The sequence below is a fragment of the Physeter macrocephalus genome, chromosome 21 (assembly GCF_002837175.3).
Source record: "Physeter macrocephalus isolate SW-GA chromosome 21, ASM283717v5, whole genome shotgun sequence".
Classification (NCBI taxonomy): Eukaryota; Metazoa; Chordata; class Mammalia; order Artiodactyla; family Physeteridae; genus Physeter; species Physeter macrocephalus.
The window spans coordinates 1420285-1439169 of record NC_041234.1 but is presented as its reverse complement, the minus strand read 5'-3'; the positions used below and the strand labels follow the sequence as shown (position 1 = coordinate 1439169).

The following is an 18885-nucleotide window of genomic DNA, read 5'->3' as shown; positions in this document are numbered from 1 at the left end:
GAGTAGCCCCCGCTTGCCCCAACTAGAGAAAGCCCATGCACAGCAATGAAGACCCAATGCAGCCAAAAGTAAATAAATAAAATTTTTTTAAAAATCTGTAGATTGCTTTGGGTAGTATAGACATTTTAACAATATTAATTCTAACAATACAAGAATATAGGATATCTTTCCATTTCTTTGTATCATCTTCAATTTCCTTCATCAATGTTTTATAGTTTTCAGAGTATAGGTCTTTCACTTTCTAGGTTAAATTGATTCCTAGGTATTTTGTTCTTTCTGGGGCAACTGCTTTTTGGTTTTGTTTTTTGGTGTTTTTTTTTTTTTTCTTTGCTCTCGCTTTCCGATAGTTCATTATTAGTGTATAGAAAACCAACAGATTTCTGTATATTAATCTTGTATCCTGCAACTTTACTGAATTCATTAATTAGTTCTAACAGTTTTGAGGTGGAGACTTTAGGGTTTTCTATGTATAGTATCATGTCATCTTCAAATAGTGAGTTTTACTTCTTCCCTTCTAATTTGGATGCTTTTTGTTGATATTTCTTTTTCTTCTCTGATTGCTGCTGTCAGAACTTCCAAGACGTTGTTAAATAGAAGTGGTGGAGAGTGGGCATCCCTGTCTTGTTCCTTATCTTAGAGGAAATGCTTTCAGCTTTTCACTGATGTTAGCTGGGGGTTTGTCATAAAGAGCCTTTATTATGTTGAGATATGTTCCCTCTATACCAACTATGATGAGAGGTTTTTTTTTTATCATGAATGGATATTGAATTCTGTCAAAGGTTTTTTAACGCATCTATCGATACGATTACATGATAGTGATCCTTCCTTTTGTTAAGATGGTGTATATTACACATTGATTTGTGAATACTGAACCATCCTTGCATCCCTGGAATAAATACCAGTTGATCATGGTGTATGATCCTTTTTATGTATTGTTGGATTGAGTTTGCTAATACTTTGTTGAGAATTTTTGCATCTATATTTATCAAAGATGTTGGTCTGTAATTTTCTTTTTTTGTAGTGTCTTTGTCTGGTTTTGGTATCAAGGTAATGGTGGCCTCATAGAATGAATTTGGGAGTGTTGTTCTGTCCTCTTAAATTTTTTGGAATAGTTTGAGGATAGGTAGTAGCTCTTCTTATGTTTGGGAGAATTCTCCTTTGAAGCCATCTGGTCCTGGGCTTTTGTTTGCTGAGAGCTTTTTTATTACAAATTCAATTTCACTACTAGTGATAGGTCTGTTCAAATTGTCTGTCTCTTCCTGATTCATTTTTGGCAAGTTTTATGTTTCTAGAAATTTGTTCATTTCTTCTAGGTTGTCCAATTTGTTGGCATATAACTGTCTATAGTATTCTCTTATGATTTTTTGTACTTCTGTGGTATTGGTTGTTATTTATCCTCTTTCACCTCTTATGTTGTTCATTTGGGTCCTCTATCTTTCCTTCTTGATGAGCCTGGCTAAAGGCTTATCAATTTTGTTTATCTTTTCAAAAAAACAGGTCTTGGTTTCATCTTTTCTATTTCCTTTTTCTTTGGTCTATTTATTTCCTCTCTGATCATTATTATTTCCTTCCTTCTGCTCATTTTGGGCTTTGTTTGCTCTTCTTTTTCTAATTCCTTTAGAATGCTTAGGTTAAGTTGTTCGAGATTTTTCTTGTTTCTTGAGGAAGGCATGTATCCCTATAACGTCCCTTCTAGAACTACTTTTGCTGCATCCCACAGATTTTGGAAAGCTGTGTTTCTATTTTCATTTGTCTCATGGTATTTTCTCATTTCCTCTTTGATTTCCTCATTGTCCCATTGGTTTTTTAGGAGTGTGTTGTTTAGTCTCCATGTGTTTGTGCTTTTCCTGTTTTTTTTCTGTAATTGATTTCTAGTTTCATACCACTGTAGTTGGAAAAAGTGCTTGATATAATTTCTATCCTCTTAAATTTGTTGAAGTTTCCTTTGTGCCCTAGCTTGTGATCTATCCTGGAGAACATTCTATGTGCACTTGAAAAGAATGTGTATTCTGCTCTTTTCAGATGCAATGTCCCTACTATTAAGTCCAACTGGTCTATTATGTCATTTAAGACCAGTTGCCTTAATGATTTTCCATCTGATCTGTCCATTGATATACGTGGGGTGTTAAGGTCTCATACTATTATTGTATTATTGTCAGTTTCTCTCTTTATGTCTGTTAATATTTCCTTTATATATTTAGGTGCTCCTGTATTGGGTACACATATATTAACAAGTATAATATCCTCCTCTTGTATTGATCCCTTTCTCATATAAAATGCCCTTCTTTGTCTTTTTTTATAGCCTTTGTTTTAAAGTCTATTTTGTCTGATATGAGTGTTGCTACCCCTGCTTCCTTGTCATTTTCATTTGCATGAAATATCTTTTTACATCCCCTCATTTTCAGTCTGTGTGCGTCTTTAGCTCTACAGCGCGTATCTTGTAGACAGCATGTACATGGGTCTTGTTTCTATATCCAATCAGGTACACTTTGTCTTTTGACTGGAGCATTTAGTCCTTTCACGTTTAAGGTAATTATTCATACGTCTATTCTTATTGTTATTTTGTTAATTGTTTGGTGTTTTTTTAGGTCTTTTTGTTCCTTTCTTCTTTTGTTCTCTTGTGATTTGATGACTATATTTAGTGTTATATTTGGATTCCTTTTTCTTTTATGCATGTACATCTATTATAGATTTTTGGTTTCTGGTTACCATGAAGTTTTTATATAGCAATATATAAAATATGCTATAAATATCATATAATATATATGATTTTTTTAAGTTGCCCATCTCTTTTTTTTTTTTTTTCGCGGTACGCGGGCCTCTCACTGTTGTGGCCTCTCCCGTTGCGGAGCACAGGCTCCGGACGCGCAGTTAAGTTGCCCATCTCTTAATTTCAAATGCATTTTAACAACTCCGCATTTGTACATCTAGTTGTTTTGTGTATCCCTTAAGGCCACTTGGTTTTTTAAGAGTATGTCACCTAATTTCCACATATTACTGAATCTTCCAGTTTTACTTCTGTTACTGATTTCTAGTTTCATTCCACTGTGGTCAGAGAAGATACTTTGTATGATTTCAGTCTTTTTAAATGTACTAAGACTTGTTTTGTGGCCTAACGTATTTTCTATCCTGGAGAATGTTCCATGTGCACTTGAGAAAAAATGTGTAGGCTGCTATTGTTGAGTAGAGTGTACTATAGATGTCTAGTAGGTATCTATTTCCTTATTGGTCTTCTGTCTAGTTGTCAATCCATTAATGAAAGTGATGTATTAAAGTCTCTATTACTGTAGAACTGGCTATTATTCCCTTCAGTTCTGTTGGTTTTGCTTCATATATTTTGGGGCTCTGTTGTTAGCTGTGTATATGTTTATAATTTTTAATCACATTAATGGATTGACCCATTTATCAACACATAATGTCATTCTAAGTCTCCTGTAACAATTTTTGTCTTTAAGTTTATTTTGGTCTGATATTAGTATAGCCACCCCAGCTCTCTTTTGGTTACTGTTTGCATGTAATATCTTTTTCCATCCTTCCACTTTCAATCTATTTGTATCACTGGATCTAAAGTGAAGTCTATTGTAGACGGCACATATTTGGATAGTTTTTAATGCATTCTGTCTGTCTCTGCCTTTTTGTAATATATATTTTTTCTTTTAATGTATTTTTATTGAATTTGTTACAATATTGCTTCTGTTTTTTATGTTTTGGTTTTGGGCCGTGAGGCATATGGGATCTTAGCTCCCTGACCAGGGATAGAACCCACACCCCCTGCAGTGGAAGGTTAAGTCTTAACCACTGGACCACCAGGGAAGTCCTGTCTCTGTCTTTTAATTGGAGATTTTAATCCATATAATTTAAAGTAATTACTAATAAGGAAAGATTTACTTTTGCCATTTGCTGTTTGTTTTCCAGGTCTTATACCTGTTTTCTTCTCAATTCCTCCATCATTATCTTCTTTTGCGATTAACTGATTTTTTTTTTAGTGTAACATTTTTACTACCTTCTCATTTTTTCCATATTTTTTTTAAGTTTTTTTCCTTAGTAGTTACCCTAGGAATTACAGTTAATATCTTAACTTTATAACAAGTTTGAATTAATACCAACTTCATATCAATAGTATACAAACCTCTGCGCCTACACAGCCCTGCTGCCTCCTTATATTACTACTGTCACAAATTACATCTCTATGCATGTGTGCCCATTAACACAGATTTTAAATTATTGTTTTAAGCATTTCCCTTTTAAATCATATAGAAAAAAAAGGAGTTACAAACTAACAATGCAACACTACTGGCTTTTATACTTACCTATGTAGCTACCTTCACCTTTTTTCATTTCTTTTTAGAGCCTCAAGGCACTGTCTAATATCCTTTCATTTCAGCCTGGAGGACATCCTTTAGCATTTCTTATAGGGCAAGTCTACTAATGACAAATTCCTTGAGGTTTTGTTTACCTGGGAATGTTTCAGTCTCCAGTGACACTGTCTGTGGGGGTGTAAAGTGCCTCCCCAGGCCATCGGCTGCCATCTGTCACAGGTGAGAGACTAGATTCCCCCTTTGGTCTCTGCTGAAGCCATGTTTGCTGACTAGGAAAGCACCACTCTGGGCTGTCTACTGCTACCGCATGAGGAGCAAAATACCAGCCTCTCCAGTACGTCTCCGCTGACATCAGAGGGGGGAGCATCCATGGTGTTTGGCTGGGGTACAGCAAGTATTGTTAAAAAGGTTTATATCTAGCTTAGCTACCTCCTTCCCAGTGCTTTGGCTGGGGAGTATATTTTTTTGTTTGCATCTGTCAGTGGTTCCGGGTTGCAGGCGCCTCCAGTGCCCAGTCCAGGATATATGAAAGATTTGTTAAAACTCAGGGGACTCACTACCATGCTATTCCTCAAGTCCTGAGGCCCTAGTCAGCCTGCTTTCCTCTTTACATCTTTTGAAATCCTCTTTCTGCCATATTATGCCTAGGGTTTTCAGTTGTACTTAGCAGTGGGAGAGCAGGGAGAAATTAGACTAAGCCATCTTGTCCTCACTTGTGTTCTGTGATGTTTCATCTATATTTGCAACAAAATTTTTCTTGGACAGAGGAATTCAACACATAATCGGAAACTTTAAGCACTAAAAGGATCTATCTAGTCTAATCTTCTCATCTTCTAGAAGACATAGTAGGTCCATCAGATGAATCTGCTTACTTCCCATAAAGCCATAGAGCTTCCAAATAGTAAGGCTAAGACGGGATCGGGCGCGTTCAGGGTGGTATGGCCGTAGACCAAATAGTAAGGCTAAGAATAAGACCACAGACAGACACATTTGTATAATGCTGTACAGCTTTCATTACGTTCTTTCATCATCACAGATGAAGATAAATCCTGGACCTAGATTTTCTTTCCTTAATCACTGAAACAGTCACTGACATACTGTGATTTTCAGCTAATCTTCAGCATGCACTGTAGGACAGAAGAGAGTAACAATTTGGAAGAAAATGAAGATGGCATCTTAGGTGATATATGTTTGTAAAATTCTCTTCAAAATAATTACTGAGTTTCTAATACATAAATACATAGAAGACTACCTCTTGACATATACTAAGTTTATATTTTGATGAGTGAAAATCAGGATGCTGTATATACCTTGCAAAGCTTACAAATATGCGTCATCTACATAACCAATATATTAAGGTGATTTAGTAACTAATGTACATTACATGAGATCATCTGAATACATTATAGCAAAAGATCTCATGATATGTGATATATGCCCACTGGGTTTTAATTTGATAAAGAAAAAAGCCACAAAGTTTTAGAAGCAGTAACATTTCTATATTGTTTACATTTCAAGAAAGGTTCTTGCTGTTTTCTTATAGATATCTGAAAATTGCCAGTGAGATAATACTTCATTTTACTCTCATAAAAATGGATTTAGTATGTATTTAAAATGGATTCAGTATGCATGCTATACTTTAATCAAATTTACATTTTAAAAACATATTACATAACCCTGTAAGAGACTTACATAATCACTAGTAATGCCAAAAAAGAGAGAGAGTTCTAAAACTCTTAATTTCTCCCAGGAGAATTTACTATTTTGTATCATCAACTATATTAACTTAAGGAAAGCAGTCTTGAAATGAAAAGATATTCATTTACAAGGACAATGTATTTTTTTTTAAAAAAAAAGCATGGAGTATCAAATATTTCAGAACTTCAGGGCCTACAAACTGCCATTTGAGTTTAAAAGTGAGTCTCAGTCTTCCCTTGAAAATTAAATAAAGAGAGTATTTTATATCAAGCTGTATCTAAGAAATCTGGCTTTGAAGTAAAGCAGCATGCCCAGCATATTCCTACTGGATTCAGTATTGCCTTAGAGACCTGATCCTAGCCTGATGGTAAAGTCAGATGACAGATTAGCTGAATGGACTATGGATTCCTTTCAAGGCCATCTGTGTTCATGGCTAGTCCTTCACAACAGTACACACAGGACTGGAGGCACACAGCGACTAGTCATTCCAGCAAGACCTTCCCATCACGCCCCCGACCCTGCTGAAATCAGTTATCACCAGAAGCCCGGGACCCCCAGGCCATTCATTGTGATCGGGGTCCCTGTCCCCACAGGGTCTGGGTATATCCCCTAACCGGACGACTTGGTGTCTCCCACCCTCCCCAGCTTGAGAAAGCCTCCCACCGTGCCCTTTAAGAACTCGGGATGGAGCATCAACAGATCCCCTATATTCTCAACTTCTTTGAACATTCCTTCCTCTCACCTTAATCCAGTGCTTCTCAATCCTGACTGCACTTCAGAATCACCTGGGGAGCTTCTACAAACTTCCAGCGCCCAGGCCTCAGTAGGTTGCAAGCTCCCCCAAACGATGCTGGTGTCCGCAAGGGTGAGCGCTGCTGGGCTGAGTGACACCCTGAGCTGTCCCCTCAGCAGCTGCTCCCCAGACAGAACTCTCTCATCAGGGGGCCTTTCCTCTCCCACGGCTCTGGCACCACCAGGACTCAAGTGAGCAGGCTGGCTGCTCTTCACTGCCACCTCCAAACATGAAATCTCTCTCCTCTAAAATCTCCTAGCTTTCCAAATTGCGGGCAGTTCCTCCAACACACAGGGACCTCTTGTACACCTGTTTCTTTGCATTTGCTTTTTCTCTACAGTAAGGTTCTGAACCCCTCAGCCATTAAAAAGAAACGTTCTCTGGTTTCTGTAAAACTCATTTCACTGGTAACCTCAGCCCTTGCACGAAGCCCTCTTGGTCTCCCTGAGCTTAGAAGCACTGCTAAAAGGCTTCCTCCATAGCGCTTGCATCCCACAGTGCTACTGTAGGGCTCAGTGCATTGCTCGCAAAGAGCACTTGCCGTTACAAAGTGAGAAATTAGTGGTATAAGTAGGAAAATTCGGAGCACATGAGTCTACAGGGAGCCGCAATTCATCAAATGTGGTGCTAATACAAAACTGAAAAGATTATCCTTTAGACCAAAAAAAAAATCTTCTCTTTATTAAAGATAATTACACTGAAGCTGTGGCTCTATCACAACTGCTATAAGAAATCTGGCCCGAGATCAACACTATTAAAGGGATTTGGCTATTGAAGTACCACACGGGCCCCGAGCAGAAAACAGACCTACAGGACAAGCACCAACCCTGCGAATGGCATTTTACTCAGTTCATATGCACACAAACAATGAGCTAATAAGTTTAACTAACTCTCATTTTAACACTGCTCCATATGAAAGTTACCTCTAATTGCTTTTTAATCATTTACACTATGAATCAGTCTTTAAAAAAAAAAAAAAGTGTCAACTCTGGCCTCTAGCCTGAGCCAAAATACTACACCCTGCTCTCTGGCCTGTCCACAGGAAAACATGGGACCAAAACATTTGATTCTTTATATACTCAGTTGGACCTTCTTGATCTTACCTATATAGCATGAAAAATAAGATCAGTTTCTTTGAATTTATTCCTTTTTCTAACTCCATGGCCCCATTTGTATAACTTAATCCACATGTTCATATCACGGTGGTGCCTGGTCTAAGTAAGGGCCAGCGAGGCTGCATTTTAAGCTGAAAACCTAAATCTCATCTCTCACTTGATAAAAGTAGAGACAGACTTTTGGTGTATGTATGTATCTCTCTCTCTATGTATATAAACATATGTATATATATCTTTGTGCACGTATCTGCAAATGTACAAAGTCTCTTACATACTTAAAAACTGATAGTGCATTACTGATTGGCCACATAGTTTTTAAAACAGTGTTCCTCTTGGGGGAATAAAATGTCTTCTTTATTATAATCTAGTCTTGCCCGTTTATCAAGTTATAAAATATGAAAATGTTAAATCCAAAAACTTTTTATCTTAATCTCTTCTCAAAGCTACTAATAAATACAATGATTTTAATTATACCAGGCTTCCTGGTTTCTCCCCTAAGTACTACAGTTTAAGCCCTAGAAAAGAAGTCTCTGTAGTTAAGTATATATATATTTTTTTCCAAAGTCACCTTGATTGTCCATATATACCAAGGAACGGTCAAAAAAATTTTAACATAGCAAAAGAATAACTCAGAGTATTTAAATTCTCTAAAATAAAATTTGTTGCTTTTCTGTACCTTCTTCCTCTCTCATGAGAAAGCAACGAAGAAAACACAACAAACCGAAAACACAACAATTTGAAATCCCAAGCTAATGTGTGGTAAACTTTCTTTTTCATTTTCATCTCTTCTAGGGAAACCTATTGGCATAAGATATAAAAATTTAACTTTCATCACATAACATACAGATGAGGCGACAGGTTAAAGATGTGTGGAAATGTTCTTACCAATACCTTAAGGCTGGTGTATAATCATGTGTCCTAACTGCTAGGCCCTCAGGATATTAACAGTATTTTATAAATAAAGGGATGAATGGTCACAAGCTAGAAAGCTGCCAGCTTTAACAAAATTGATCAGGTTGCTTTACTGTAGGACTTCAAAGCCCTTAATGAGCTGGCATGCACTGCAAATCTCCCAGAGCAGGTACAGAGGCAGCAAATCTGTCTTACCACACAGCCCTATTAATATCTCCCAGGAGAATGCTTCATCACAAGTAGTTTGGGAAAGACTGAAACATACAGGTGCCCCATACAGGTGGTTAGGTGACTTTCTCCTGGGGCCAACAGTAGGAATTTGACAAAGCACAAAGACTAAACACCACCATGTGTGGATCAGCCAGGACTTCCTCTGTTGACCATGTGTGTCCCACGTACAGTGGGCGAGGCGGGGAGTGTAGGGGAGTGAAGTGGTGGAGGGCTCTTCTGCCTGCTTTTCGCACACACCTGTTTCTATAGTCTGAAAACTCCACAGTTAGGCGGCTGAGCTGGAGGCTTGCACTGAGCGCTAGGCTCACTGTTTACACTGTGATGGGAAATCTGATAGACAAACAAGCAGTCTCTTTCGTTAACCGTGACTTCAGAATTCCCAGGCCCCCATCAGCTCCTCAGTCACTAAGGCCCAGAGCAGCCAGGAAGCCCACCTAGAGCAGCTCAGATGAGGACTGCTGATAGTGGCAGCATGGTTCACAACCAGGAAGTAACTACTGTCACTTGTGCAGCAGGAGAAACATAAGGAGGTTGGTCACAAAAGCCCTTTCAGACAAGTGTTCCAAGCATTCATCCAGGTGGCTCCCAAGTCCTGGTCTGAAACCAGCAGCTGGTAGATAAGCACCTCCGGAAGGCCCACTAATGTTGTTGTGACAGGCTTGCGGCTGGTGCAAATCAGGAGCATCAGCTCATCTAGGTCCTCCTGGGGGACGTGGTGAAAGCCTCAACTGCCATTGCAATGGAGCCCTGTCTTCCTGTACACACGGGTACTTTGACTCCAACAATGGGAAGGGGGAGGAACCTTCAGGAGATGGACCTTGGCTCTACTGTTTACTAGCTATGTCACCTTGGGTAACTTGCTTAACCCCTGCATGCTTCAACTTCCTCATCTGGTTTTTTTTGGTTTTTTTTAAGGTTAATATTTACACCTACTTCATAGGATTTTTGTGACGATTAAATAATGCATTGAAAGCACTTAGCACAAATGCGTGCTCTGTTATAGATGCTCAGTAAACACAGCTAATAATTTAAATGAGTAGAAATCACAGCCAAGGAAGGGCAAGGATGGAACTAAAGCTTGGCAGTAGTAAATAGCAGGGACTCAATAAACACTTGTTGACTGGTTAATTAATCTCTCGTAAAGCTAACGCTGGAATATTAAAAAAACGGTTCTCACTTATTTATATGTGGGTCAGGAGGAGGAGGGCTTTTAATTACCCTTCAAACTGAAGAAGGAAGCCCATGTCTCATGGTATTTGCATCTGGAGGTTGAGTGCACACTAAAGCCCATCTAATTCTCTAAAAGGAGGACAAGCCAATGTTTAAAGTGGTTTCAGTGACTCCGCGAGTCCTGAGATGCACCGTATGGAAACGTATGCTCTGAACTACCCAGAGCAATGAGGTAGGAACTGGGTCTGTTTATAGAGAAATTTCTCAACATTTCCTGCCCAAAGTCAGAGAGGGTCTTTAAAGGTAGTTTCTTCAGCAGCAATTAATGAAAGGAAGGCTCCGTAGCACTCTTTACCACACTCCACGGATTTGCTGTTTGCTTCTCATTTTCAACTCTACAAAGAGTGTTCATGTATAAGGCCATAGCAGCACATGTCAATAAGGCGGAATTCATTCACAGGTGAAACAGACTCGGGTGATAACAGTCTCCCAACGCTGCTGATTCAGCTTTTTGTCCCAAAGGAAAATACCATCCTAAAAAAAGCACTGTGGGTGCACTAACTCCATGCTGAGGACCATTTATTTTTAGTTTATGCAGAATTAACACAGCTGCTAAAACACTGAGGAAAATATAGGCACTGAGACTGCACATACTACACAGAAAAGCCACGCTCCCCAGCGCCAATCGGAGAGGCACCCCTTCTGCTCCTCTCTCTGTAATGAAAACCACATGCAACCCTCTACAGCCAAGACTGAACTGTTTCACACATTTGCTTGGTTGCTCATTGAGGAAACTGTCCCTTTTCCACATGAGGCTGGGGGCTGGCTGGATAGGAAGAAATTCAACCCCACGCTGCTCTCCCGGTCCAGTCCAGACATCATCTTGGGAACCTGACCGGCCAGTTCTGTGATGATCAACCCTCGCAAAGGAACCACAGTGGGAGGACAACTGCCTACTGACAGACAGCTCACAGAAATCAACGTCGTCTCCTACCTGCGATGGACAAGGTCTCGGAGGAAGCGCGGGTGGTGGAGGTAACAACCCTGACTTAGAAGCTGAAAAGAAAAATACACACTGTTAAGGACCAGTGAAAACAACACACAGCACTCTTCCACTTGTTAACTGGGAAGAGCTATCACATTTAACATGTTAAAATTTTTAAAATCTATGAGGGCTTTTTTCTTTAAAAAAAAAAAAAAAGAGTACATGCTATTTCCAATCCCTTTTTCATTTTCCTCCTATCCAAAATCCAAATGTTTATAATAGGCTGTTGTGATTAAGACAGTGTAAAACAGTAAGGAAATGACACCCTTTGATCAAAAGACTGCAACCCAGCACGGGAAGGACAGTCAATCCCCAATTAATCTGATGTTAATTATTTAGTTTCAAATACTCTAGGCCCTTTGGCTCCTCTCCTATTTCTCCCAAGCTCTCAGCCATTACACTGCTCATTAGCTTAAGTAGGGAGCCAGAAATCCAGAAACCCAACAAGGCAGTGCTGCTGCCCTGTAAGTGAGTGGGTCTGAAAGCAGTAGGAGAGGATGAAAATGATGGACTAAAATGATATTTAGGGATTCTTCAAAGATCTCAATTTCCTTTTTACACTCTGATCCTTATTATCAGGGATAATTAAATCTGTTTCTAAAATAATCTGGCCCCATTTGAAGCATCTTCTGAAAGTTTCATTCTAACTTTTAAAAAAAATTTTGTGAGATACAGAGAAAGCTGGAGTTAAGCCAAGAACGTCTGAGTTGTAACTTAACAATGAAAACAAACATCTGCTATCGAATTATAAATAAGGCTCATGATCACACGCAAGAAATAAGTTTACCATCACACACTGGCCAAGTTAAACCACGTTCTTTACAAAATCCTTAGAAAAGCACACCATGCTCTATATAACTACATGCAGTTTATTTCCAAATCTGTAATACGTGGGCTAATATTTGGACAACTTTCTATGCCTTAAAAATAAATCATACCTTTTCTCCTGCTGCCAGGATAGGAGCTCAGCTCTGCATTTCCTCGGCGGATTGCGATTCCACTGGCCACCTAGATCTTGGGATGCGGCTCACCGCACACCCACTACACTCCAGGTGCCCAGGCAGGGCTCCTTAAACCATCCACCATGTGGCTGACATGGTCTTGGTGCTCCAGCCTGCTGTGAGGCTTGAGGCTCCGAGGTAGGAGGGCCGAGTTCAGGACACTGGTCCACCAGACCTCCCAGCCCCATGTAATATCAATCAGCAAGAGCTCTCCCAGAGATCTTCGTCTCAATGCTAAGACCCAGCTCCACCCAATGGCCAGCAAGCTCCAGTGCTGGACACCCCATGCCAAACAACTAGCAAGACAGGAACACAACCCCACCCATTAGCAGAGAGGCTGCCTAAAATCGTACTAAGTTCACAGAAACCCCAAAACACACCACCGGATGCAGCCCTGCCCAGCAGAAAGACAAGATCCAGCCCCACCCACCAGAACACAGGCACGAGTCCCCTCCTGAAAAAGAATTCAGAATAATGATATTAAGGATGATCTAAAATCTTGGAAATAGAATAGACAAAATGCAACAAACACTTAACAAGGACCCAGAAGAACTAAAGAGGAAGCAAGCAATGATGAACAAGACAATAAATGAAATTAAAAACTCTCTAGAAGGAATCAATAGCAGAATGACTGAGGCAGAAGAACGAATAAGTGACCTGGAAGATAAAATAGTGGAAAAAATTACCACAGAGCAGAATAAAGAAAAAAGAATGAAAAGAATTGAAGACAGACTCAGAGACCTCTGGGGCAACAATTTTAACACTGCTCCATATGAAAGTTACCTCTAATTGCTTTTTAATCATTTACACTATGAATCAGTCTTTAAAAAAAAAAAAAAGTGTCAACTCTGGCCTCTAGCCTGAGCCAAAATACTACACCCTGCTCTCTGGCCTGTCCACAGGAAAACATGGGACCAAAACATTTGATTCTTTATATACTCAGTTGGACCTTCTTGATCTTACCTATATAGCATGAAAAATAAGATCAGTTTCTTTGAATTTATTCCTTTTTCTAACTCCATGGCCCCATTTGTATAACTTAATCCACATGTTCATATCACGGTGGTGCCTGGTCTAAGTAAGGGCCAGCGAGGCTGCATTTTAAGCTGAAAACCTAAATCTCATCTCTCACTTGATAAAAGTAGAGACAGACTTTTGGTGTATGTATGTATCTCTCTCTCTATGTATATAAACATATGTATATATATCTTTGTGCACGTATCTGCAAATGTACAAAGTCTCTTACATACTTAAAAACTGATAGTGCATTACTGATTGGCCACATAGTTTTTAAAACAGTGTTCCTCTTGGGGGAATAAAATGTCTTCTTTATTATAATCTAGTCTTGCCCGTTTATCAAGTTATAAAATATGAAAATGTTAAATCCAAAAACTTTTTATCTTAATCTCTTCTCAAAGCTACTAATAAATACAATGATTTTAATTATACCAGGCTTCCTGGTTTCTCCCCTAAGTACTACAGTTTAAGCCCTAGAAAAGAAGTCTCTGTAGTTAAGTATATATATATTTTTTTCCAAAGTCACCTTGATTGTCCATATATACCAAGGAACGGTCAAAAAAATTTTAACATAGCAAAAGAATAACTCAGAGTATTTAAATTCTCTAAAATAAAATTTGTTGCTTTTCTGTACCTTCTTCCTCTCTCATGAGAAAGCAACGAAGAAAACACAACAAACCGAAAACACAACAATTTGAAATCCCAAGCTAATGTGTGGTAAACTTTCTTTTTCATTTTCATCTCTTCTAGGGAAACCTATTGGCATAAGATATAAAAATTTAACTTTCATCACATAACATACAGATGAGGCGACAGGTTAAAGATGTGTGGAAATGTTCTTACCAATACCTTAAGGCTGGTGTATAATCATGTGTCCTAACTGCTAGGCCCTCAGGATATTAACAGTATTTTATAAATAAAGGGATGAATGGTCACAAGCTAGAAAGCTGCCAGCTTTAACAAAATTGATCAGGTTGCTTTACTGTAGGACTTCAAAGCCCTTAATGAGCTGGCATGCACTGCAAATCTCCCAGAGCAGGTACAGAGGCAGCAAATCTGTCTTACCACACAGCCCTATTAATATCTCCCAGGAGAATGCTTCATCACAAGTAGTTTGGGAAAGACTGAAACATACAGGTGCCCCATACAGGTGGTTAGGTGACTTTCTCCTGGGGCCAACAGTAGGAATTTGACAAAGCACAAAGACTAAACACCACCATGTGTGGATCAGCCAGGACTTCCTCTGTTGACCATGTGTGTCCCACGTACAGTGGGCGAGGCGGGGAGTGTAGGGGAGTGAAGTGGTGGAGGGCTCTTCTGCCTGCTTTTCGCACACACCTGTTTCTATAGTCTGAAAACTCCACAGTTAGGCGGCTGAGCTGGAGGCTTGCACTGAGCGCTAGGCTCACTGTTTACACTGTGATGGGAAATCTGATAGACAAACAAGCAGTCTCTTTCGTTAACCGTGACTTCAGAATTCCCAGGCCCCCATCAGCTCCTCAGTCACTAAGGCCCAGAGCAGCCAGGAAGCCCACCTAGAGCAGCTCAGATGAGGACTGCTGATAGTGGCAGCATGGTTCACAACCAGGAAGTAACTACTGTCACTTGTGCAGCAGGAGAAACATAAGGAGGTTGGTCACAAAAGCCCTTTCAGACAAGTGTTCCAAGCATTCATCCAGGTGGCTCCCAAGTCCTGGTCTGAAACCAGCAGCTGGTAGATAAGCACCTCCGGAAGGCCCACTAATGTTGTTGTGACAGGCTTGCGGCTGGTGCAAATCAGGAGCATCAGCTCATCTAGGTCCTCCTGGGGGACGTGGTGAAAGCCTCAACTGCCATTGCAATGGAGCCCTGTCTTCCTGTACACACGGGTACTTTGACTCCAACAATGGGAAGGGGGAGGAACCTTCAGGAGATGGACCTTGGCTCTACTGTTTACTAGCTATGTCACCTTGGGTAACTTGCTTAACCCCTGCATGCTTCAACTTCCTCATCTGGTTTTTTTTGGTTTTTTTTAAGGTTAATATTTACACCTACTTCATAGGATTTTTGTGACGATTAAATAATGCATTGAAAGCACTTAGCACAAATGCGTGCTCTGTTATAGATGCTCAGTAAACACAGCTAATAATTTAAATGAGTAGAAATCACAGCCAAGGAAGGGCAAGGATGGAACTAAAGCTTGGCAGTAGTAAATAGCAGGGACTCAATAAACACTTGTTGACTGGTTAATTAATCTCTCGTAAAGCTAACGCTGGAATATTAAAAAAACGGTTCTCACTTATTTATATGTGGGTCAGGAGGAGGAGGGCTTTTAATTACCCTTCAAACTGAAGAAGGAAGCCCATGTCTCATGGTATTTGCATCTGGAGGTTGAGTGCACACTAAAGCCCATCTAATTCTCTAAAAGGAGGACAAGCCAATGTTTAAAGTGGTTTCAGTGACTCCGCGAGTCCTGAGATGCACCGTATGGAAACGTATGCTCTGAACTACCCAGAGCAATGAGGTAGGAACTGGGTCTGTTTATAGAGAAATTTCTCAACATTTCCTGCCCAAAGTCAGAGAGGGTCTTTAAAGGTAGTTTCTTCAGCAGCAATTAATGAAAGGAAGGCTCCGTAGCACTCTTTACCACACTCCACGGATTTGCTGTTTGCTTCTCATTTTCAACTCTACAAAGAGTGTTCATGTATAAGGCCATAGCAGCACATGTCAATAAGGCGGAATTCATTCACAGGTGAAACAGACTCGGGTGATAACAGTCTCCCAACGCTGCTGATTCAGCTTTTTGTCCCAAAGGAAAATACCATCCTAAAAAAAGCACTGTGGGTGCACTAACTCCATGCTGAGGACCATTTATTTTTAGTTTATGCAGAATTAACACAGCTGCTAAAACACTGAGGAAAATATAGGCACTGAGACTGCACATACTACACAGAAAAGCCACGCTCCCCAGCGCCAATCGGAGAGGCACCCCTTCTGCTCCTCTCTCTGTAATGAAAACCACATGCAACCCTCTACAGCCAAGACTGAACTGTTTCACACATTTGCTTGGTTGCTCATTGAGGAAACTGTCCCTTTTCCACATGAGGCTGGGGGCTGGCTGGATAGGAAGAAATTCAACCCCACGCTGCTCTCCCGGTCCAGTCCAGACATCATCTTGGGAACCTGACCGGCCAGTTCTGTGATGATCAACCCTCGCAAAGGAACCACAGTGGGAGGACAACTGCCTACTGACAGACAGCTCACAGAAATCAACGTCGTCTCCTACCTGCGATGGACAAGGTCTCGGAGGAAGCGCGGGTGGTGGAGGTAACAACCCTGACTTAGAAGCTGAAAAGAAAAATACACACTGTTAAGGACCAGTGAAAACAACACACAGCACTCTTCCACTTGTTAACTGGGAAGAGCTATCACATTTAACATGTTAAAATTTTTAAAATCTATGAGGGCTTTTTTCTTTAAAAAAAAAAAAAAAGAGTACATGCTATTTCCAATCCCTTTTTCATTTTCCTCCTATCCAAAATCCAAATGTTTATAATAGGCTGTTGTGATTAAGACAGTGTAAAACAGTAAGGAAATGACACCCTTTGATCAAAAGACTGCAACCCAGCACGGGAAGGACAGTCAATCCCCAATTAATCTGATGTTAATTATTTAGTTTCAAATACTCTAGGCCCTTTGGCTCCTCTCCTATTTCTCCCAAGCTCTCAGCCATTACACTGCTCATTAGCTTAAGTAGGGAGCCAGAAATCCAGAAACCCAACAAGGCAGTGCTGCTGCCCTGTAAGTGAGTGGGTCTGAAAGCAGTAGGAGAGGATGAAAATGATGGACTAAAATGATATTTAGGGATTCTTCAAAGATCTCAATTTCCTTTTTACACTCTGATCCTTATTATCAGGGATAATTAAATCTGTTTCTAAAATAATCTGGCCCCATTTGAAGCATCTTCTGAAAGTTTCATTCTAACTTTTAAAAAAAATTTTGTGAGATACAGAGAAAGCTGGAGTTAAGCCAAGAACGTCTGAGTTGTAACTTAACAATGAAAACAAACATCTGCTATCGAATTATAAATAAGGCTCATGATCACACGCAAGAAATAAGTTTACCATCACACACTGGCCAAGTTAAACCACGTTCTTTACAAAATCCTTAGAAAAGCACACCATGCTCTATATAACTACATGCAGTTTATTTCCAAATCTGTAATACGTGGGCTAATATTTGGACAACTTTCTATGCCTTAAAAATAAATCATACCTTTTCTCCTGCTGCCAGGATAGGAGCTCAGCTCTGCATTTCCTCGGCGGATTGCGATTCCACTGGCCACCTAGATCTTGGGATGCGGCTCACCGCACACCCACTACACTCCAGGTGCCCAGGCAGGGCTCCTTAAACCATCCACCATGTGGCTGACATGGTCTTGGTGCTCCAGCCTGCTGTGAGGCTTGAGGCTCCGAGGTAGGAGGGCCGAGTTCAGGACACTGGTCCACCAGACCTCCCAGCCCCATGTAATATCAATCAGCAAGAGCTCTCCCAGAGATCTTCGTCTCAATGCTAAGACCCAGCTCCACCCAATGGCCAGCAAGCTCCAGTGCTGGACACCCCATGCCAAACAACTAGCAAGACAGGAACACAACCCCACCCATTAGCAGAGAGGCTGCCTAAAATCGTACTAAGTTCACAGAAACCCCAAAACACACCACCGGATGCAGCCCTGCCCAGCAGAAAGACAAGATCCAGCCCCACCCACCAGAACACAGGCACTAGTCCCCTCCACCAGGAAGACTACACAACCCACAGAACCAACCTCAACCACTGGGGGAAGACACCAAAAACAACAGGAACTATTAACGTGCAGCCTGCGAAAAGGAGACCCCAAACACAGAAAGTTAAGCAAAATGAGAAGACAGAGGAACACACAGCAGATGAAGGAGCAAAGTAAAAAACCTCCAGACCAAACAAATGAAGAGGATACAGGCAGTCTACCTGAAAAGGAGAAAATATCTGAAGAGATTATAGTTGAAAATTTCCCTAATATGGGAAAGGAAATGGCCAATGAAATGCAGGAAGCACAGAGAGTCCCATACAGGATAAATCCAAGAGGAAACATGCCAACACACATATTAATCAAACTATCAAAAATTAAATACATGGGATCCCTGGGTGGCGCAGTGGTTAAGAATCTGCCTGCCAATGCAAGGAACACGGGTTCGAGCCCTGGCCCGGGAAGATCCCACATGCCGCGGAGCAAATAAGCCCATGCACAACTACTGAAGACAGACTGTGTGCCTAGAGCCCGTGCTCTGCAGAAAGAGAAGCCACAACAATGAGAATCCCATGCACCGCAAAGAAGAGTAGCCCCCGCTCACCAGAACTAGAGGAAGCCTGCACACAGCAACGAGGACCCAACAGAGCCAAAAATAAATAAATAAATACATTTTTTAAAAATTAAGTACAAAGAAAAAATATTAAAAGCAGCAAGGGAAAAACAACGAATAAAATACAAGGGAATCCCCTTAAGGTTAACAGCTGATCTTTCATCAGAAACTCTGCAAGCCAGGAGGGAGTGGCAGGACATATTTAAAGT

The 18885-nt window shown here is 40.4% G+C and overlaps 1 protein-coding gene across 1 annotated transcript in view; it reads right to left on the bottom strand.

The window, feature by feature from the left end:
• The window catches only part of REPS2 (RALBP1 associated Eps domain containing 2), a 252286-nt gene that overhangs the window by 55136 nt on the left and 178265 nt on the right, over positions 1-18885 (bottom strand). The window contains exon 14 of the mRNA XM_024115285.1: positions 16567-16628. Within this exon, the coding sequence (XP_023971053.1) occupies positions 16567-16628 (62 nt within the window). The remainder of the gene's footprint in view (positions 1-16566; positions 16629-18885) is intronic.